The 23,865-nt window shown below is 40.8% G+C and overlaps 1 protein-coding gene across 15 annotated transcripts in view; it reads left to right on the top strand.

Moving 5' to 3' along the window:
- adgrb1a (adhesion G protein-coupled receptor B1a) overlaps positions 1-23,865 on the top strand; it is a 186,660-nt gene that overhangs the window by 142,646 nt on the left and 20,149 nt on the right. For 6 of the 15 annotated variants that reach the window (XM_023963830.2, XM_023963834.2, XM_023963833.2 and 3 more), the window contains exons 19-25: positions 7,948-8,051; positions 8,142-8,244; positions 8,319-8,469; positions 8,559-8,628; positions 8,887-8,953; positions 11,208-11,293; positions 19,801-19,899. In XM_023963830.2, the coding sequence (XP_023819598.1) occupies positions 7,948-8,051; positions 8,142-8,244; positions 8,319-8,469; positions 8,559-8,628; positions 8,887-8,953; positions 11,208-11,293; positions 19,801-19,899 (680 nt within the window). Of the gene's footprint in view, positions 1-7,947; positions 8,052-8,141; positions 8,245-8,318; positions 8,470-8,558; positions 8,629-8,886; positions 8,954-11,207; positions 11,294-12,546; positions 12,607-19,800; positions 19,900-23,865 lie in introns of all 15 variants that reach the window. The other 9 variants (XM_078933302.1, XM_078933301.1, XM_078933300.1 and 6 more) reach the window with 2 other exon arrangements.

Below are 23,865 nucleotides of genomic sequence, written 5' to 3'. Positions count from 1 at the left end.
GCTGCTAGCGCTTGGAAAATACCAATATGGGTTTTATAAGGTTAAAAAGTCATGCAAAAACAAGTCATTACTTACATTTAAATGTAGACTCCTGTGCTTCAGAGCACACCTACGTTAGGAAATTTGTTTCTCCTCCCCACCACAATCGTATCACCCTACCAGCAGAGGGATAGCCAACCCTAAATCGCTACGGCTCCTCCTTTAAAAACACTTTGGACTCCACTATACCTTCAAATGCCTCTATAACTGGAGCAACTGGGGGAGCCAGAGCAGTAGGGAAGCAGTTCACATTTGGTCTTTGTTGTAAAAGATAGAGCAGCGATTTTTTTTCATTCAAAGAGTTTTCTTTATTTTCATGACTGAAAATTATAGATTCACACTGAAGGCATCAAAACTAGGAATTAACACATAAAGGTGTGAAACAACTGAAAATATGTCATATTCTAGGTTCTACAAAGTAGCCACCTTTTGATTTGATTACGGCTTTGCACACTTTTGGCATTCTCTTGATCAGATCCTTAGTCAGATCTGACTCTGGCACTAACAAATCCAAAACTGAAACCCTGGATCTGCTGAGACTCCTGTTTTGTTCTGTTTTTGTCCACTTTGTTGGCCATTTTCTGTCTTTAAAGTCAAAAGTAAACTTTCTAATCGTCAGCTGCTGTTTTCAAGCCGAATGCCAGTGTTTGTGTTGACTTCTGGAAGGTGATTTTGGAGAATATTTGCATGTTAACATGACTGAGGAATGAAAATGAGCTGCACCTTGGGAAGTCTGGATGTGCACATGAAGGGATGAAATCCAGCTAGTGTTGAACTCTGATGTCTGTGTGATGTCCGCCTGTACCAATGACTCATCTTCCATGAAAAACCTTAAACCTTTGGCTTCAAATGAGGGGAGTTGTTCTCATTGCCGATCCCCCATGTACTATTACTTTCCTATACAGCCACAGCCCCCATGCTAATTACTCCGACAGCAAGACGCAGTTGCTCCTAAATGGCCCCTCCGCTCCGTCTGCAGCTAGACTCTTACAGCTTCAGAATAACAAACACCCCAGTCTTCTACTCCTCCATCCTCTTCTTCCTCCTGCTCTTTCTCCCCTTGTTTTTATGGTGCATTGTTTTTCTTCTACTACTCTGCTGGAGGCATCTTTTGATTTTTTTTGCTCTCAACTATTCTGTTCATTTAACATTTCCTTTTTTAAATCGGTAGCTCTCACTCAGACAGTAAGAGCAAAGCTTAGAGGCCTAACTGAGGGTTGTGGGGTTTGAGGCCACGATATGCTGTGGTTGCCAGACATGTATGTTCCTTGGTAGTGAGGCGTTTACAGACAGGCAGTTGTCTGTTTCCAGTGGGACTTCAGCGTATTCTCTGCTGTGTCCTCAGAGGCGCCCCATTCCAGCCATATGTAAAGAGATGAATTCTTTCAACAACGATATGGCATCACACAAACAGGATGTTGCATTTGTGGCTGAGGCGGGAAGCCAGCCGGTACCCGAGGCAGTGGGAAATCACAAATAAGCGAGTAAATAGTGGGTCTGGTGTCCCGCTCCAGCCTGTGAACAGGCAGAGTGCAGCAGCTGCCTCCAAAAACAGCTCCCAGGGTGCTGGATCTGTCGCAGTTGTAAGAAACTTTACTCCAGAAGAAACATGGAGATTTTTTATCACTACATCCTTTCCTTTCCCGGAGTTCAGCTTAATTGAAGAGATGTTTTTAATGTAGGAGTGACTCAGAGGAGAAAAAGACAGTCAAAGGACACCTCAGCTTTTCCAAACTCCAAGAATGACTGAGCGTGGAGTCAGTGTAGGAGGTCCCTAAACAACGGCTGTCTGGGCCCTTCATGGAGGCATCATCTCCCAAGACAGAAATGATAACATTGTCAATCAATTATATACAAGTTTTCCTGAAAGACTTAAGAGGACTTTTGCTAAACACCAAATGCAAGCCTGTTTCATACTTACCAGCACTGAGGCACTCCTGTACTCCTGTCTGCTGTTCTGTCCTCTCAGTATCCCACTGTATTTTGGTTAACTTTTTCTCATAACACTCCTGAACTTCTTCATTCCACCTCAAAGTCTTCTTATCTGCTTTGCTCATTCCAGACGCACACCATTTATTTTTGTCCCAGTCACTCTGATCACTGTAGTTGTAGCTACCTATCCATTTATCTGGAAGAAACTCCTGATATCCTGTTTAGCTCCTCCCTAAAAGCCACACAGCACTTTTCTTTTTTCACCTTCCACCACATGGTCCTCTGCTCTCCCATTATTCTCTTCATCTTTCTCAGCACTAGAGTCATCTTCACACCACTGTCCTTGGCTTCCTGGTTACACTCTCCCAAGCCACCCCTTTGCAGACGTAGATCACTTTCAGTTTACAATGTCTGGACAAGATGTTATCCGTGTTTTCATCCCTCCACTCTAATATGTCTCCTGGCGGTATAACCACTGACAACATACAACATCAAATTTTAACTTCCAATTTCTGTCTCATCCTACTCTCTTCACTTCCAGAAGATTCTTATCAAATCTCTCCCTCAGTATCTTCTCCTCTCTTCCTCTTTCCATCCACTCCATGATCTTGAAGCTGCTCTCTTTCTGGCTGCTTTCTTAAAGACATTTGAGATCCATGGCTATGTCCAAATTCCCACCCTAACTCCTATATAGTGCACTATATAGTGCACTATATAGTGCGTTCGCCATTTTGTAGTCCTGTCCGAATCTACAATTCATAAATCCAGTGCCCTGGAAATTTCTCATAAGTCTCTGCAAAAAAACAGTGTGCATCAATGCTCACTTGATCGACGAACATAGACCACAATGCATTGCGCTGGAACATTTTTTACCTCAAAAATATATTTAAATGTATTTTTTGATAAACCATCAACGTTTTTATCTTCAGAAGACAGTGGACTCATCAATAACACTCGCAGAAGGCTCATTTTAATTAGATTTTAACTTGAAATTGATGACGTCATATCCAGCGTTAGAAAAAGAAAAAGTAATGAGCTTGGTGTTTGAATTGCTTTCAAAATTCACAGCACTACATAGTGTAGGGTTGGGCGATGTCCCTTAAATTGGCAGTTGACGATGTTTGCAGTAAACCATCGGGATGGACAATGATATCGTCGGGGGGCGGGGTATTTTTAATCTTTCGTTGTTATTTAATTATTATTCGTTATTTTACTTTATTACTCTTTATTTATCTTATTTCCCAACTAACGACTCATCCGCGATGATCCAGTATAAACTGAGGGAAGTGACTTTAACGAAAAAAATAAAAAACAAAATAGAAAAGAAGTAGTCCACTTGATTAGTCAAGTGGACCGGTGGACGGAGTGTGTGGGAGACTTCGGACTGCTCTAGGTGAACGAGTTACTGAACTCAGGAGAACCGGGTCTCCCGGTAAAAGTGTGTGTCCAGGCAGAGCTCGAACCGTCAGCTCAAACAGCGGCTTTGGGGCAGTGTGTGAGCTGTTCAAAGCAGAAACGTAGCTCAGTCCGTAGAAACCGTTCAAACAATCAACGTGGATTTGTTTGTCCAGTCGTGTCCTAACAAAATAAAGGCTGATGTTATTCCCACATATTTACGTGCAGCCAATATGCAGATTGCAGAATTTCCCGCATGGATTTTATGTTCATCAAAGGCTAAATGTTGTTAGCCCGTGTTAGCCTCTCCTAACCCTGTCTTCTTCCAGCTCCGTCCTTCCACATAAAAAAAGCACTGACCACACGGATTAAAATTAAAATGATGAGCAAACAGGCGCTTCATAATAACCGTAACATTAATAAAAGCACGTTTAGAAGATCATCTCGTATGTTACCGAGCTGCCAGATGTCTATGTATATAGCCGCTCGGCGGAACTCATTTCCTTTTCTGGTATTTCAAATACTACTGCACGTGTGCGAATGATTTATTCCGACCGAAAGAGTGACCCATGTGAACGTTTGTTATAATCGGAAAAAGTATTTCTGGGCCCATGTACACGTTTGGATTCCAATCCGATCATTGATCCGATCAAGAAATTTTGCACATGTAACCGCGGCTTATGGTGTCAACTCGCAGTGTGGCAGGGGCGTGGCATCACGATGGTGTCTCTCCATCGTGATGCCAGTCAGTCACGATGGTATCGTCCATCGGCACAACCCTAGCAGCACTATATAGTTTTTTTGTAGTTAGGGGTTAGGGTGGATATTCGGACACAACGCATCTTTCCTCTTTTTTCTGACAAAGTCTCTACATTTAAAGTTCCTACTCCAAGTCCTACACTCCACCTTTGTTTTCTTTGCCTATGAACATGCCTTCCTCCTCTACTTCTTTCAGCAATAGTTGTCCTATTTCGAATTTGGTGCTGGTCATTGTTAACGTTACAAAGCACCCTTCCCTTCCGCAAACACCAAGACTCCGGCTGCACTGATCAGAGACATCCTCCCTGGAAATGCTCACTGGTATTGAGTTTTGCTACAGTTTTTGCGGGGTGGATGTGAAAACGAAATACCATCCCCTCTTTGCATTTTTGCTTTAATTATGTCACAGAATGAGCGATGTTAAAGAAGGAAATGAAAAAGAATTTTAAAGGAGTGACATTTAATTTTATTTTTGAGTCATTTGATGCAGTTACATAGTGAAAATGAAAAAGCATTTCTGTAAATCCATTTTAATGTCAAATTAGACATTTCTAAATGAATTTTGCTACACATTTACCAGAGAACTTTTTGAAATTGAAATGTCAAATACCATTTTCTTTATCATTTTAATTAAGTGACAGAATAAGCAGTGTAGAAGAAGAAACAGAAAAAGCGTTTGGCGGATTGCTTTTTCTTTCTAATTTTGAGTCAACAAATGCAGCTTCATTTTGAAAATGAAAAAGCATTTCTGGTATTGACTTTTCTATTTAATTATGCTCCAGAAAAACTTCCATATAAAAACACGTCTAGTTTGCTTCTCCTCCAGAAAATAGACTCCGTGCACCTTGGTTACTGTTGCCTCTTATAGAAACCAACACATATATTTATGTTTTTTTGTTTTTTTTTGCAGAAATGTCCATGCAGACTGGTCAGATTCAGTTTAATTGATTTCAACAGCCAAGCTCAGCATTTTCCTCTGTGACACATGCATCTGTCCACACATTTGTATGTACGTACGTTTGAAAGTTTCTGTTGACCTGAGGACCATTCATGTTCCTATATGGACCCTGCCAATGACATGTTCTGTCACTGCACTGAAGGGTGTGGGAGTTTCTAAGCCCCCACCCCTCCGTCTGAGATAGAAATCTCTGCAGTACAGATTAATCAGAGGGATTTAATTAACTTGGCCATCGCACACTCATCAAACTGAGATACAAGACAGGCTCTAAACTCAGCCAATTATCTCTTGCTGGAGTGAACGAGCGTGGGGGAGGGGGGTCACCACATGTCCACCCACCTCCACCTGTGAGCAACAGCCAGGCTTATAATTACTGTTGCCCCTTCTCCCACTTCTGCTGTGTTCACCTGGAGAAGAGCTGCTGCAGCCACTTTGGATAATTACTTCAGTCCCAACGAGAAGCGCCCCGCCCCACATCTCCACAAACAGTAACACCCCCCCCAACTGTCTTTGACTTCAGCGTAGCGTAGCTTTAGCCAACATTTTGGGTTAAAAGGTTCACAGCATGGCAATCCAGACTGAGTTGACTAAATTAATCAGCAGCTTTTTGGCGGACTTCTTTATCTAAAGTTTAGAAAAGAAAACCTTTTTGGATCTCAGACGGAGACTCGGCTTTCATACGGGGATTTTTTTAAACGAATCAAAGGCAGAAGGAATGGTTTGATAAAAACTTGTATCATTTCAAAAGTTTATTGTGCTAGAAAAACAAAAAAAGAAAAGATTAAACAGCTGCAAAGCTCAGAAAGAAAACCGATGTAAACACAAACATCCCTCTACGATGGTTCAGAAGGAAAGCCTTGAGGGCTGAGGACAGTTATCAGTTTTACACAGAACAAAGAATGGGAACTGGCTCTTCATCCTCCTTCAAATATTCAGATTTATACAAGACAGTAAGTACAGACTCTACCTTTACTGTATGTATAGGGGGGGGGGGGGGGGTTATATCTGGAAGGTTTTTTATGAGATGTAAACATGTAAATGTAAATTTCATACACCCACATTGCCATCTGGCTGTATCATGGCGGTGTTGGTGTTGCCATGGTGACAAGTTTACTGTTTCCAACTACACAAAAAAATGTTTTTTCTTAATGGCCATGTACTGATTTATTGTGTGTTTGCACATTTGAGGCCTTGCATTTTGGTTAGTGTGGGTGTGTGTGTGTGTGTGTTTCTGTGCATGTGGGGCCAGTCATGTATATGTGTGCGTTTTGTGGGGATGTGTGTTTAACTGAACGGACCAACAGATAAACACGACAATTGCAGGAGGGAAGAAGTGAGAGTCACCGTTCTTTCTGACCAGGTCTTTGTCTCAGCCTCTGATTAAAGACAGTTCTGCTTCTTTGGTAAAGTGTCAGAACCCTGCTAAAGTACTGGAGCAGTTTGATCCTGATTCACACAAACACAATTCAGTTCTATGTATAACTGAACATGATTCGATTAAATGTTGATTATTTGTCGTCTTAGCTTAATCCAACCTATGATACACAACTCACGGCCATTTGCTATTGTTTCATAAGTTGTTTAAATTTGAAAATAATTAAAAATAGGGGTCTCTGTCAGTTGATTATAGCTAGACCGAATCCAAATTGCCTCCCTACCCCTACATTTATCCCCCAAAGTAGAGAGTTATGAAAAAATAATGCCTTCAAATTCAGACTCTACTACCCCTCGATGGTGTCATGAATAGCCACCGGTCATCGACGTTAGCGCATAGCTGCCAGTGATCGTAAAATACATGACAATATTGGTTTTATAACTTCAAAAAGTCATGCAAAAATAACAAGTCATTACTTACATTAAATGTAAACTTCTTCACTGTAGAGCACACCCACGCGTTTCTCCCCTGGGTCACCCTAATTAGAGAAATATACAGCCCTAACTCCCCCTTAAAAAAACACTTTTAGACACCTTTGTTTCATTTAGGTTCAAAGGTTATGCTCAGAAAGTTCAAAGTTATACAGCAAAAACCAAAAGTGTCACAACCTTAACCTGCACCTGCACGGACATGGCCTCTAGACGCCTTCTAACCCACTGAATTGAAACCTGAGGAATTATCATCAACTATTAGTTCAGAAGGTTAGACCCTTCTAAATCTCATAGTAACCTGTCAATACTAAATACTAAAATACACAAATAATTGGTCAGAAACATGTTTGCATTAGTGCTGATCTTTTTGACTCTGTTTTTCAACTTTGCAACCTTAACTTTTCTCTGGCATCTGTACCAGTGTGTGAAAGATCGACAACAGTTACTCACTTTGTTCACTTGTAGTCTTAACGCGTGTGGGGGTACACGTCTGCACGGGGGGGGATGTGGTACTGCAGATGACATCAGGCACCACCTGAGTGTATGCTTCTTTGGAAGGGGCTTCACTTACATTAGCAGTGTCTGGCCGGCCTGCAGCTGAAAGAGGAATGTGCTTTAACCTCTGTCACTAAGTTGTGGTTGGTCCACAGACATACGTGCGCCCCCCCCCCCCCCCCCCCCCCCCCGCCAAGGTCACGAGCAAAAAGTGGGGCAAAGTATGGTTTCCATTTAGATTAAATAATAACCTCTAAGGGGCACGGACAGGTGACATGGCTACATGGATCTCATGCAGTCAGCCCATCGGAGTCCCACCTCATTTACTTGCTGATCCCATTCAGACCCCTTATGGGCAGCTACAGGGAGAGACACCAAGAAAGGCTACAAACTGACATGGGAGCCGTTCTTGACACCAACAGTTAAACCCAATGGGTCCCAGACTAAAATGCTGCCTAGAGTTTGATGTTTTATGCTTCTTTGTTTTCCATGGCTTTTTTCAGAACATGGATAAGACTCAGCTCCCATCTGTGACCCTGATCGTGGGTTGTGGAGTTTCCTCACTCACTTTGCTGTTGCTCATCATCATTTATGTGTCTGTCTGGAGGTAAGACCATGGCATAACCCCACATTTGATTGCTTTCCATTGATGCATCATCTTGTGTAAGCCTTCAGAGTTTTGTTGACCTTCCTGCAGGTATATTCGGTCCGAGCGCTCTGTGATCCTCATTAACTTCTGCCTTTCCATCATCTCCTCCAACGCCCTGATTCTGATTGGACAGACTCAGACGAGGAATAAGGTCAGAATCTCTTCTCATAGAACCCCAGTGACGTCACTGGCATGTTTCAATGATGTTATCTTCTTCTGTTGCAGGTCTTATGCACCCTAATTGCTGCATTCCTTCATTTCTTCTTCCTGTCTTCATTCTGCTGGGTCTTGACAGAGGCGTGGCAGTCATACATGGCAGTAACAGGCCGCCTCAGAAACCGTATCATACGGAAGCGTTTCCTGTGTCTTGGCTGGGGTGGGCCTTCTTACTGCTGTCCTTCTCTGGCTGCATCGTACCAGTCTCACTGCAGAGGGTTGGCATTCAGTTGTTTGTCTCTTTTCCAGGTCTTCCTGCTCTCGTAGTAGCAATTTCAGTGGGCTTCACCAAAGCAAAAGGATATGGAACACCGAGCTAGTAAGCCTGTTGTCCAAAGCCTCTTATTGAGTACCTGCTCTTCTTTAAGTATTAATGCTGGAAAATTAAACACATTCAAATGAAAGATTAACATTTCTCTTGTTCTCTTTTCAACTATTTTTTTCTATCAATCACTTTATCCATAAAACACTCAACCTGCCTCTTTACTTCTCTTCTCTTATCGTTCCTCTTTTAATCTCATTTGTCTGATTCTTTCTCTACCTCTGTGTCTCTTTTCTCTGCTGTCATGTCTCACAGTTGTTGGCTGTCTTTGGAAGGAGGTCTTCTCTATGCATTTGTTGGACCTGCTGCAGCTGTAGTCTTGGTATTTCTCTTCCTCTTAAGTCTGTGTTTGTCCACTGCCAGAGCTTCTGTTTTAATTCTGGATCTACTTCCCAGCATGCAACAGTCAGTTTTAGATGTTTTAATTTTACTTTGCATGACCCCAAGGTTAGGGACTGGAGTACTTGTGCAATATTTATTATTTTCTATACAAAACTATCAATGGGTTTTATGTGGTAAATAATAATTATTAGGAGAGAAAAAAACTCATCTGATTTAAGAAGTGAAAACCAAAACAACAGTTTAACAACACATTGCATGTTTCATTGTTTCCATCACTAATCGATAGATAGATAAACGATCATCAAAGGTCAAATGTTCTCCAGGGATAACAGTAAACGACAGGAATATTCTGCAGTTAAAGACATTTTGGTTAATCTGTTTATCATTTTTGTGCTTGTTTTTTTCGTCATTTTCTTCTTATTATTGAAGTTTTGCTCCTTCACATGAAATGAGAATTTATCCCTTTCTTTCTTCCCCTCCCTGTTTGGGTCTGTGTGTCTACAGGACCCCATCATGCTTTGCTCCCTCATATTTCCCATTTTTTCTTATCCGCACATTCAGCTGAATCCTCAATTTTCTCTTTTTGTATTTTTCTCTCTTTTCATGCTTTTTTTGGCTGTGTCCTGCTCTGTCACTTCTGTTTTTTTATTTCTGTCTCCGTGGATTATTTTTCTATCCTCCAGTTGTTAACTTTTTTCTCACACCTTTTCTTTTTATCTTTCAACACCTCTCTTTCTGCTGGCACTTTCTTTTTTGTAATATTGTTTTTCAGAGTATTTTTCTTTTTTCATTGTTTTCCCGTTCCTCTCTTTAGACTGACTTCCTCCTCATATTTGTATCCCTGTTTAGCATTTCCCCCCTACACGTTGTCTTGCATTGTCCTCTAGATCCAGCAAAAACCTATTTTTTGTTTTTTGGTTAAATGTACGGTGGCCCTGGAGTGCAAATCCCTCGACACCAAAACCCTTTTAAAGATCACAACGACATGTGAAAAAACAAACAAATATTAACAACACAGCATTACATTTTAGAAAACAACACAAATGAATCAATCAATATGAAAGCACTTTAACATCTAATAATTCAAAGTGTTGCACAGGTATATATAAAAGTATAAATAAAAATTAGTGCAGTACAATGAAGCGATAACAGTAAAATCAACACAAAATTCCTGAAACCAAAGCGTAAAAACAAAAAACATTTAAGAAAAGAAAGTGAAATGTTCAAAAACAAAACACAATGAGAAACCAGAGAAGGTAGGTATTATGGGATTTTGCTGATTGGATGATGATGATGATATATAGTATTGCTTTATGTCAAATAACTTTCAATTGAAAATGATGGACAAACGTCCTCATCCAATCAGGGATATCCCACAGTACTTATCCTTCCACTTTGTTTTTCTTTTCTTTTCTGAAATGTTTTTTCGTTTTTTTTTTCTACGTTTTTCTAAAATTTAACGCAGTTTTTGTAAAAATATTTGTTTTGCTTTTTAAATTGTCAATAATTGATCTTTACAACATTTTTGCGTCGAGTGATTTGTTGATGTGATTTGCACTTCAGCGCCACCGTAGAATAAGTAGAATGCACAATACTAGTGACAACAGCTAAACTCTTTTTAGATAAAGTAAAACACATCAGGTTTATCAGTGCTGGTTAAAAATAAATGAAAAAGTAAATGTGAATTTTTAGGAGAACGTAGAATATTGAGAAGATGTCCAAACTTGAACCGCTGGAACAGGAAGCCATGGGCTGAGCAGCAGTTCATATGAGAATCACTGCAGCACCATCAATGCACGGCTTGATCTGCTGATCATTGTTTCAATGTTTTCACATCAAACTAATCAATGGTTTGGGAAAACACTATTACTCTGGCCGTGTGTGATGCTGCACTGCTGTTGGAAGCCATGATGGCGTCCCAGCTCCTGCAGGTTTTTACTGACGGGCATCCTCAAAGCTCTAGAACTGTAAGAATGTCAAAAAGACTGCACTCTTTGTAATCTGTGCATGATTGTTTAATAGATTTATAATGCAGCAACTCATCCTTTCACATCTTTTGGTGTGTCTCTTGCTTGAATGTTGCTTACCACCAACATTCAACATGAAGCACATCAGTTCATAACTAACACTGGTCACTCTGATGCCACCGCTACCACTGGCAGAGTCATCGTGCATGATCAAAGTGAAGCAAATGCCTTTATCCTCTTTAATCCTGTGACTTTTCTCTTTGCCAGGTTAACATGGTTATTGGGATTCTCGTTTTTAACAAACTGGTGTCCAAAGACGGCATAACTGATATGAAACTAAAGGAGAGGGCGGGGTATGCCTTATACCACACATTCATTCTTCACAGTGACCCATAACCAGCCTGATTAGTTATGAGAGTTTCAAACTTGCCTTGGTTATCCTCCACGTTTTGGCAAAAGGGTTTTATTTTCCGACTTAACGTCTAGTTCTCACATCAAAATCATTTACAATCTGATTTGTCACTGACCGACTCAACCAGTGGATCACTGTACCAATTGTACAAAGTGCCCTGGAATCGGAAACCTGTATTGAAAGAAAAGGTCCAAATTCCTCCTATCCATAATGTACATTTTGGTTCTGAAATCCAGGAAAAGTCTGGATGAAGCTGAACACAGGAACTGAGGAACGACTCTCTGGTTATTGGTCCTGCCCAAACTGAGCAAGACGATGAGTGTTGTCATTTCCTTTTTCTTTTACGCTTCACATTCTCTGCTCCAACCACTGTGTGCTTGCAGATTGTTTGATATCTGCCTTTTTGCAGATCCATCCGTCCTTTTTTGTTGTTTTTCTGTCTGAATGTTTGTTGTAAAGGGAAGCAGGGCAAAAAAAATCAGAATGAAAAACAAGAATAACATTAAAAAGAACTTTTTTTTTTAGGTATGGATCTCACTTTTCCAGCTCACGTGTTCTTTGTAAGTGGCTGGTCCTAAATGACCTGTTTTAGTGTTCTCAAAACGTTGATTCTGGGATTTTATTTTGATTTACAAGTTTACAATTTATTTAATTTTCAATTTAAGATATTTTATAACAATTAGATTGATTACCAAAACCAGTTTTGTAGGGTTATGACAAGCAATTTTGATGAAACTGATATTTTAAACTAAACTACGCTAGTACTTTGTTCAAATAAAACATGGAATTATTACAGTAAATATGTCTCATTCTTATTTACAAGAAGAAAATGGATTCATGACCTTATTAAAACATTCTGAGTAAAAAATGATTGAAGTTTAATAACAGTTTTTAAAGCCCGGCCCTGATTCTGAATCTTTCCAGCACATTTAAGGGGTCTGGTGTGATAATGGAATCAGGTAAAATCAATGTTTAAAGGCATTATGCTGATTATGATCTGTTTTGCCTGTTGCTTCCCTTTACTCTGCAGGCTGGTCTGTGTCCATCTCTACTGCTGATGCGTTGAGTTGTCATTTTGTTCTACCTCATGAACAATGTTGGCTGTCTTGAATGATCTCTGGGTTCAGCTGCACCTGTTTTTCTGTCTGAAATGTCATGTTTGAGTTTGCACAGAATCCCCTCTGTCTCACTCAGGGCTGTCCAGTCAGGAACACATCAGTCTCAGAAGCCCCCTCCCATCTCACCAGTGATTGGGTAAAAATATCTGCCCATCCCACTCTTCTGATCAAACTGGCTGAATCCTCAGCTGATTGGCCTACTGTAACGTTTGCTTCCACTGTTTCACTGATGACTTCACAGCTTCTCCCTGCTCTGTTAGTTGGTTAGAGCCTAACGTGACTCAGCCATCGTCCTTGTAGCTTGTGTGCTGTAGCTCTTTTAGAGAAACTCTGCATTCCTTTCCCTCGTGCTCATGTTGCAGAGCAATAACCTTCTGCTTTCCTGACGGTACTCTGACCGCAGCCGTTTCTTTGCATGAATCTGGTTGGCACACGGAAGCTGTCCAAATCTGTTCTGTTGAAATCAACTTTGCGTTTGTCTTATCAACGTTACCTTTATTTGTATTTGAGCTGGATATTTTTACCTTTTCATGTCTATAAACTCTAACTTATTATCTTTACAAAATCAAAAAGGGGATCAATAAACTACAATAAAACAATAAAAAGATTAGTCTTAGAATGCTAGTTTTTAACCAAAACGATCCCAGGTATAGCTATAATTTTCCAAAAAGAGCTACAGGATTCTGAAAGGCTCAGCCCCAATAAGGATCCATTTAATTTCTTAAAACTTCTTACATGATGTGTTGCGAGCAAAACAAATATCTCTGGTGGCTTCGTTGAGGTCAGCATTAAAGCTTCACTTGCGTAACTTTTATGAGGCAAAAGCACTGGCTTTTTTTGACAATCCTAAAGGGGGGATTTAGTAACAGCTACGTCTTTACAAGCAAAATGAAACCAAAAGGATTTCCTCCAAAAACTCAGAGCTTACATTGTTGGGCCGTGCCACTGAAGTTCCCCAGTGCGTGCTGCACTTTTTCAAGACAACACTGGTTACACTGAAGCCCTAACTCCAAATGATATAAGTGAGAATTACACTGAAGTGAAAAAAGTCAAATATAATAAAACGGCAGGAACAGCAGATGGAGGATTTCCCAAAAGAGATGATTCACACAAAAAAATGTTCTCTGATAAAAATAATCTTTAAAAAATGTGTACTCAGCAGTAATTTAAGTGCAGTGAGTAATATTGTCAAAATACGTACAGGGATCAAGAAAAACTAGTTTATAGAACCGACTGGACGGACATGGCATCCTGTCTGTCAGAATACACTGAAAACAAAGACCCATCATGCATCAGTGATGTAATAACTTCTCAGGCATAGTTTAAATGTCATTTTAAAAAAAAGTCCAAAGTGTTAGGGTTTAGTTGAGAAGAGTCACTTTGTTGGATAAAATGAATCGTATGACTTTCAGACTGTTAATCCAACCTCTTTTCAGTAACAGGTCTGCAAACCAGCTCCTGCTCCAGTGTTTGAGTAGATCTGTGCCTGTCTGCACAAACTCAATTTGAACTCAAATGTTTCCTAAGGGTTCCTAAAGGGAAGCTGAACTGTAATTAAGAAGTCAAAGGTTTGTGTTCTGAACATGCACTTTTGCAGAAAATTGGACCGGGGATTTTGTGAGTAACTTTAGATCTCATACAGGGATTTTAGTTACAAAGTGTTTTGTTTTTCTTGGAGGCTTTGTCTTGTCTTTGCTAGTTAGCCAGCTCACAATATTCTGCCCTAATCTTAGGTTTGGTCTTAATAAAGCAGTGGTTCACATGTGCATTGACAATCTGTGAGCACCTGCATGGCTTAGCCATTCATCATCTTGGACTAAGTTCTGCTCACAGAACACCATCTGTACCAAACTATGCCCAAATGCAACAGGGGGTTTGTTGCCATCACTAGCTGCACTCAAGAGAGTCCATTAGCAGTAGTTCCTTGGCAGAGATACTAAGTACTCTGGTACAGAAGATGGAACTGTTTACCCCTTCTGTCAGCCCTCTGACTACGCCTTTGTCACCAAGTATTTACATTTGCAGTCAATATCTAGTCCTGCAAAAACTATATTTCATTTTTGCTAGTTGAACTCCTTTTACTAACCTCCCCGATTCATCAATTTTAATGCTTATAGCACAACTGTACCGTGGTGGAAACCTAGAATGGTGCAGTTGAACAGTTTTACAAGTAGGCTAAGTCTTTTATCCTTCAGAGCAGAGTGAGAACGAGGCCCTGAATCTGTGAAGTTTCTCACAGTATAGATCCATTAGTGCTGTAGATCTGATATCCTATGGTGATCAGCCTTCATTAGTTAACATTCAAAAGACAGAAATCTTCTTTAAGAACTTAAAAAGGTTGAGATAGTTTAACTTTAAGTGTTTATATGCCCGATGTCAATGGTACTTTTATTGTACACGTAAAATATAAGTTTAGTAATATGTGCAAAGGAACTGGAGTTCAGGTCTTTGCAGAACAGCAGTGAAGAAATAAGCAACATTTTGGTAAATCCGACATCTGACGATGGCTTGTGGAACAGCTTTGTGTAGTTCTTGATGAAGGTTCTGAAGGGCCAGGCATTCTAGGACTCATTGTAATATCACTGAGTCAAACACTTTCCTGTGATCAGTCAGCATGTTTATGCACTTTGACACGTGTCTCTATTCATCATAACCTCTGTGTTGCCTCACAAGAGCTTCAATGTAGTACCAGAACAGTTTATTAGGCGATGATTGGACAGTGCAGCTTCTGTGTGGGTGGGTTTCATTCTTTTGTGTGGGTGGGTTCCATTCTTTAGGCAGCCTGGCAGTCATGACTTCCTGATTAAGTTCAGACAATAAGTCTTAACGCCGTCATCCTTCTCACACCCTGTATCTGTAAACTCTTATGCTGTGCTCACACCGAACGGGATCAGCACGTCAAATTTGTGTCGGCCTCCTTTATTTGGATGCGAGGTGGCCTCGCTGCTCGACGCCTGTCCAAAAGTATGTTTATAAGCTTGATGCTCCAGCCATGTGTGGGAGGAGCTAATACTAAATGTTTTTAGCCGGATAGCTGTATAGCTCTTATAAACATTGTGTGGAAGAAACAGATGATGTTGGGAGATCATGTTAATTTATTATGAAGAGCTCTACAAAATCATCGGTAATCCCATCTCCATATCTGCGTTCATGACATCATTCAGAGACAGTCCCAGGACGGTGCAGGAGCTGTGAATAAGTGACGACGCTTTCACCGGTACTTCTGTCTCTCTGTGACCCAGTTTGATGACTCGCTGTCCCGCATTAGTCAGAGGAAGGAAAAATAAGAATAAAATTAGAGGATCTTTGTATTATTGTCCATATTCAAATAAGAAAAATATAATGAAATTTAGGAAACTATCAGATTCTCCTCCATGTGGGTTTTGGACTCCCCCCACTTAGACTCTGATTGGTTGACGTGAGGCATCTTCTCAGCCAAAGTTCACATTTTTTAACTCTGGACGTGCTGCACCGGTCAAATCACGGCTGGTGCGTCTAAGATGGCGTCTGGACATTGACTTAACATTGCAACTGCACGCCCCTGCTGCGTGAATCAGGTTTGGTGAGAGCACAGCTTTAGTTTGGATTTTAGTGCTGGAACATTCCAACAACTCTGCTGATTTGGTTTAGTTGGTGCCTCAATTGGATTTTATCTGTTGATGATTGAATGTAAAAAAGAATGAATGTAAGAAAGGATGGATGCATGAATGAATGGAAGTCAAACTCCAGGCCTGGGGAGCATGTTTGATTCCAGATCCCCCTGCCCTACCCACTGCTGTTTGTTATTAGAACTTCTTGGACTTGTCAGTCTCAGCTTTACCCATGAAATCCATCAGCCATGACCATCTAACTAGAAAAAGAAATGACCGGCTGTGCCAATGAAACCTGTCAAGGTCACTTGCAGCTGGACCTGCATCATGTTTTTTGGGGGCTTCTCCCACTGCAGAGTGCCATCCCACCCTAAAATTGAGTAGTAATCAATTTTGGAAAAAGAAACATGCTCAGTTCAAAGTAAAACCTGTATAGGGCACACTGGTAGCCCGCAGAAAATATTTTACTTTCATGCTGCGGGCGACAGGTTGTAGTGAACACTTAAGCAACACGTAAAGGTGAAGTAGGTGAGACGCATGTGCGTTGGATGTAGTTTAAATTTGTTCTACCCTCCCCAAATCTTGCAGACTGCTCAAGGTGCCCGTTAGGGGTATTCAAGTGATACGTGCACGCTCGTTTCTTCCTGAAAGGAGGAAATTTGACAATTAGAGGTTAGTCTGTGTGGACGTCCTACAGGCAGTCACATACCCATGCAGGCAGCATTTATGCCCAATCGGTAAGGATCCAGCACGGGTACAACACTAATGACTAGAGTGTGGCGTAAAGTAAACTATACGAGCGCATGAAAGATGCACCTGCACTCCTCTCTACGACCCTCTACAGCAGAGGTCCCCAAATCCAGGCCCCGACAGCCGGTGTGCTGCTGGTTTTCCAGAAGCCCTGCCTTATTTGCTGCTGATTACCTGGATCAGGTGTGTTTATCCAATAAGGTGCTTTAATGGCAGGTTGGTTAGAAAACATGTAGGACAGAGGCCTAGATTTGGGGACCCCTGCTCTACAGGCTCAGACAACCCCAAAACCCTCAGCACCCGTACAGGTCAACCCCCATACTGGTGCAGTGAAAGGATTCTAGCATGTGGGTTTATACGTCCTTGGAGAAAAGTAATAAAATGTTTGACCTTTCAGTTGAAAAGATTTTTATCATTCTATCTTTAATCTTGTGTTTCATTTGTTCTCCTATGATGTGATGGAGGTTTCTGACTGAAGTATTGCCTTGTCTTATGTCCGTTTGATTTTTATTTTCAAATCTCAGTGCATTTCCTCCTACCTGTTCTCCTCTGAAGTTTGAAAAATGGTGTAGAGCAGAAAGTGTTGATGGCTTTTTAATATCACTGCCTGCAGCGTACATTAAACAGCTGTCTTGCCCTTTTACCTGAAATTAAATTTTCTTCCATGATGTGATTTTTAATCTGGCTTTCTAGAGGCTACGAAAATCGATTCTTTCAGCGGCTCTGCTTTCGCCGCTGTTTTACAGAAGGTCGTATAATATTTCATTAGATTGTTTTTGCTTTGAAATATCTTTTCACGCACCAAGGTTTTATGTATTTATTTGTTGGTGTTCTTTGTGTTGCAAAAGCCGCATTTACACACTTTGAAGTGTTGCAACTTTTTCTGCTAGAAGGAATAAGACGAGAAAATACCTAATATTCAAATATATTTAAATGTTTTTTAAACATAGATTGGCAGACATATTCAAATAGAAACATTTACAGATTTACACATTTTTATGTCAAACAGGGCCAAAACATCAAATGATACTTGCACTATTGTTTTGAATTTACTAAACCCCATAAAACCATTCGTATCATATTTGATACACACATTTCTGAGACCCCTTTCTAATCAACATGATCCAAACTGTTCTTAAAAACCCCATGGTATAGAATTTGGTTCATGTTTTCTGCCCTGTAGTGGATTATTATTCCACTAGGGGCAGCAGAAGAGCTCTTCCTGGTCATTTCAAAATGGCTGCTTCCACTTAAACTAAATCTCTAAACTGTGTATTTTGTTAAAGTTTGGAATCATTTTTAGAAGTGGAGATGATTCAGTCAGAGCTTTGATTTAATGTTCTGATTCTGTGTACCAGAACATACCTGGTAAAAGAGCTCAGCCAACCCAAACTCACAAGCACATTTCTATTCATTGACCTTTAGGAAGAAAAACAGCTTTGGTTTTTACTTTTACTCTTTTTGATTTTTAATTTTAATTTTTAAGCCTGTTTGGTAGTTTGTTTATTTTTAATTTAAGTATAGATCTCTTTTTGTATCATTCTATCCTATATTTAGGTGCCATTGTTCAGACCGTGCCATATCAGGATCCCAGTTGTGTTAATATTATTTTAAATGTTTCCATGCAATAAAAGCTTTGTAACTCAATATTAATTACATAGTAAAGTAATGTTCAAATCATATTATGTATTAGTTATCTTGTATTTGATTAAAGTAGGCGTGGTTTGTCTGTAAAAATGAATTACAAAAATCTTATTCTTGTTAAATAAACAACAGGGATTTATTTTGACAGTATTTAATGCAAATAATTCTGTTTTATAACTTTTGGATCACCCCTTCTATGACTGTGCATATGCATACCGCAGCTTTTAAAATTCAATATCAAACACTCTGTCTGACTTTCAAACCATGACACACGACCAGCAGCACTGTTCTTTGTATGGTGGCTTGCATTAACTCTAGTGTGACATGGACATTGTTCTTTGTCTTTTCAACAATCAGCGAGTGCAGCCATAGCCCCTCACCCCCCCAGGTGGAGCAACTCACCCACTCAAAATCAACAAGCTCACTTATCTAGAAGTAGTCCAGCTCTGAAGTCCTGCTGTTCTCAGTGTGTTGAAGGAGTCTCCTGATGGAACCTGAAGCCACAGTGTGGTGCTGCTGTCTGTGCTTCTCTTTAGAAAACCTGCACAGACTTCAATCAGTTGTCTAGCATAGAGATTGACCAACAATGCTATAGTTTGTTCTCCTGAGAATAAGGTAGAAATTGATTCAACGAATCCGGTTGGCTTTGAAATCTTTGCCAAGGGAAAAAAAGAGAAGCTACAGGTCTTACTTTTCATTGGTCCAATATGTTTTTTTCAGTCAGAGCACTTCAACTGTCAGGGAAATTTCCGGTGCAGAAAATGTAAATTGAGCTGACCTCGACATGGACAGTGCTTACACAGTGATTACGCTGTGACCTGCAGTGTGTTCTGCTCGAGCCTACGTGTTCCTCTGGATTTGTGAGAGTGGAGTTCTGAGATGTTTCTGTGTCAACAGTGTCTGTGATCAGCTCCCAGCACAGAAGGACTTCACCAGCTTCAGGCACATTCAGACGGTTCGCTTTGTGAAGTCATCTGCAGTAGAGGCTGTTTGGGTAACAAGCAGATCTTCGGTTGGGTCGGTCACTGACGAGTGCGTGTTCTTTTATGTCATAAAACTGACTTATGAATAGAAACATAAACCAGCAGAAAATTTCCAAAAACAATTGTAATCAGGCCCCGCCCCCCTGCCCTGTGAGCCACAAACAAGTCAACACAGCAAACGTCAAACGTTCATAGCCCTGAGAGAGACTGAGCGAGAACCCTGTGACCCTCTGTGCGTGTGTTTGTGTGTGTGTGTGTGTGTGAGAGAGAGAGAGAGAGAGAGACAAGCTCAGGTGTGTAAGTGTGTGTGCTGGTGCTTTTGTATCTGTTTGTGTGTTACAGCGTGTTGATTTGACTTTGCAGTCAGATGACAGTGCCACTGTACAATATGACGCTCAAATGTGCCAAGTGCGGGGTTATCTCTTCGGCTGACGTTTCCACTACAGCTACCAGTAACGCCATGTTAGTCCCGCTAATTATTTTACCTTCACTTTTCTTGCTTCTGTTCTCTCCTCTGCTGTATGCCTCCCTCCCTCCACACTCGACCCGTTCTCTGTCCTTCCTCCCTCTGTCATTCTTCCCTCTGATGCGCTGAGAGTCAGGACTTTGGTCTAAAATAAGGTGCAGTAATGTCCACATCTCTTCTGTGGGGTCAAAGCTTTTTGACTACCCATAAAAAAATTAGACGCTGTTTTAACTTTCTGTTTTACACTTTTAGCTTTTGATGAAATCTGGTCATGACTGCACAGGGCAGGGATCACATGACAAAAAATGTGGATGAAGGTTCTTATTCAGGTGATGTGGTCTTAAAGTTGAGTCATGGCAAATGGACTTAAAGTCTTCTTTCTTGGGGTATTTCCCCATTCATCCAATAGAGTTTTACGTCCTGTTGCCATGACTCAACTTCAAGACCACAAAAAATTTGACACCCCAGAATAATGTCACATGCTGAAACCATGTTGAAAAATGTTGGGTTGAAAACTGACAGAAAGATCTATTTAACTTGTTTCCTCTTTCAGTTTCACTAAAATCTGTCTACAGCAGGGCTACCCAATCCCAGTCTCCAAGGGCTGCTGTCCTGCCTGCTTTTAGATATCTTTGTCTGATATGAAGCTGGGGTTGATGGATCACAAGTCGGACAGTGGCCTTTAAGGACTGGGATGGGACTCTCCTGGTTTAGAACTTTGACCTAAGGCAGTTTTCCTCCTGAATGCAGAAGCTGCTGCTGTGTCACCATCATCTCAGAACAACTGCTGGAAAGAACAAAAAGGGTGTAAATGTTGGTGACCCGAATGACCTGTGTGTCTACCATTGATGGTCAAATGATAGGACCTGATGAATCCGTAAAATGACACACGGAATCAAACAAAACAGACACATTTTTTTGTTTGTTCTGACTCTAAATATGATGTCATAGCTGTCTAGTGTTTCGGAAAATAAAAAATATTTTTCTGCTATTCCTGTTTGCACAGAGTGTATTAATAGGCACACAGTAGCTGCGTTTCCATTAACTACGAAATTGGGCAAATTGGATTTGCTTTAATAAATGATGAAAACATGTAAATTTCGATTAAACACATTTATCAAAAAGGGTTTTAACGCTCGGAGGAGGTAGTTTTTGGGGCAAACCTGCAATGCAAACACTTTTTTCGAATTAAATTAGTCACATAACCAACAAGTGGAGAACATTGGCTGCCTTGAGCCCTAAACAGCAGACACCACAAGACATCCCACAGCATCACACAGCTCATCACAAGTTGAGCGTGTCATGAGGAATTGTTGGATCCACAGCTCCTCTGTAAAATCCCCAACCACCATTTCCCAAAACGGCTTCATCCATAGCCCCTCTCACATGTAAGGAGCTCTCCATCACTGCTCGCCGACGTCTCCTTTGGTAGATGATGATGAGCGCTAAGGCTGTGGCAGAAATGCGAATATATCTAGTTGTGTTATCAAACAGGAAAAAGGGTTCAACTGTTTACTTGTTTGAACATTTATTTTCTAATACTGCTGAACAGGCTTCTCACATGCGTCTCTGTATCTGGCTCATTGACGTATATAAAGGCTCTCAATGGTCTAGTTGACCGGCACCCGCCCGGCACTGCTGTGTCGTCATCCAAATGCTCCCTTGTTGTTCTTTAACAGAATCAACTTTGAACGAAAGGCTTGTTCGTATCCGTCGTCATGTTTTTGAATGACTTATTGTGTGAGTTTGATTTGTGTTTATTCACATAATTAGGATTTACCAGAAATGGTGCAATTGCAAAATTGGGTTTTTCTAGAATTTTGATAAAGTTTTGCGCACATGATGGAAACGCAGCTATAGAGTTAGTCCTTTTTATTTAGGTTTTTCTGAAAACCATTTGGCAAAACAAAGTGTCACAGTGAAAGAAATGTGAAAGTTTCAGATTTAAATCGTTGAACTGCTTTTATCTGAGGCCAAGCAGCTGTTTTCTTGTTAGAGTTGACCATTGATTAGAAAACGGCAGACAGATAGCCTCTGAACATAGTTTTTTCCACCAATCTCAACAACATTCTGAAAACTGGTGACGGGGCGATTAAAGAAAGGATTGTCTTGGGTTCACCCATGGGTCCAGCTTCCTGCCAATAAAATTAACACCCTTCTAAAAAGGTACAAGCTTGAGCTTCTATCCAAACATCAGATATAATCCTCCCCTTTTCTATACAGAACTGCACATACATTTATTTTAGGTAAAAACGTGAGAGTAATTTGAAACCAACCTCTAGTGGTCAGCCTGCATGGAAAGTGGGGGCTTTGTGTTGGCTTGAGGTCTTACCAAGCTCCAGCAGGTGCCTGTTTTCACCTGTTTTTCCATGTTACTGTGATCAGTGATGTCTGCTTCTAGAACTTCCATATCAGTATCAATGATCTGGAGAGGGCCTGTGTGGAAAATTCAAGCTTGCCTTTGGCTAAATAAAGCTGCAGGAGTGAGATGGAGTAAAATCTGATAACTTAGGACAAAGTTTCAAGAAAAAAAGGCTAGAAAACAGGTGTCTGGAAGGACCATGTTGTCTGTGGAACACTGAAGAACCACGACACAGTTCAACACATTACCAGTCAGAGTCTGAAGACAGGATCTCAGTCCAGACAATCTGGAACAGACTGGAGTAATGACTGTCTGTTGCCAAAAGGCTAAACTGACTTTCAGCATTAAAGGGCTATATCACGCTATTCTTCAGCCTTTCAGAGTAAACTATATCCACATATTTCCTTTGGCACACTAAAAAACATTTTTTTCATGAAGGCTGAGTTATTTTCGCAAGCTTATTTCCTAGCCGGAAGTAAGATAATTTGATCTCTGAGGCTAGGCCTTTCATTCCTTGTAAGTGCCGACCTTTTCATGACAGACAACCTAGAGTCGGCCTTGGCATCATGTCTGTTTTTCGCCCACAAAAAAAAACAATATCTGATGGATGTGCATATAAAAGGGAAGCGTTTAGCCGATCACCGCTAGCTCCACTGAGAGAAAGTGGGTTAGCCCTGGGGGCGGAGCTGGCAGTGCAGATTGGAAGGGGCTGTTCTCACTTTCATACATATGAATGTGGGAACCTGCTCGGTTTCGTGGATTGAGAGGGGCTGTTGCTCAGAGCAGGGTTCTCGAGGAATACTCAGAAATGCTTGAATGGATCAAAATACCACTTTGGCATTTTTTTATTGTGAGGAATGAACATTATAATACACCTACAATCTTTATGATGATGTGGAACAGCATCTTTGTTATGCCTGACAGATGAGCTCTCTTCTGATGGTCAGATCGGACATCAAAAACATGAATCCTGTCACAGAAGGAGTATTAGAAAGATTACAAAATCTGACAAAACTTGTAATACTTAAAGTTTTATTTGATATTTTATTTCTCTTAAGAGAAAGTCGTTACATCTGAGCAGAACTGTTGAAAAATACAGATCAGCCCTCTTGATTAGAAGGCTGATTGAGTGAGCCTCTTGCTGTAGGCAGCAGAATGAAAAGACCACAGAGAGTTTCAGAGATGTCCTCTGCTGAGGCTGCCAGCTAAATCTGCCGATCGGAGCTAAGCTAGCACTAAGTATTATGTTGCCGCGCTACGCAGCATTCAGTTTTGATGATGCAAAAATGCTTCATAATGATTCCATGCTTGTTTGCTGCCAAGTGTGACTCACACTGCAGAGAATAGAAGCCAGACTGCAAAATGTCATTCTCTGGTTGAATTATTACCGATTTGTTTTAACGAGTAGAACTAATCCGGCTTTGAATCCGCCAAAAACCTGTACAGTGCCTCACCAGGATCATGCTTCACTGTGTGCAGCTGAACACCGTCAAATGTGGGACCTCCTGAAAATTGTCAGGGAGGGCCATGGTGGGTTCAATAAAAGATTTTAAGTGGCACATATTATGGCCCTTCCTGTGGTAACTCTCATCCCGTTTAG

This window comes from Oryzias latipes, chromosome 16 (genome assembly GCF_053564925.1).
Source record: "Oryzias latipes strain Hd-rR chromosome 16, Olatipes_Hd-rR_3.1".
In the NCBI taxonomy this organism is placed as follows: Eukaryota; Metazoa; Chordata; class Actinopteri; order Beloniformes; family Adrianichthyidae; genus Oryzias; species Oryzias latipes.
This window is presented reverse-complemented; position numbering and strand designations above follow the sequence as displayed.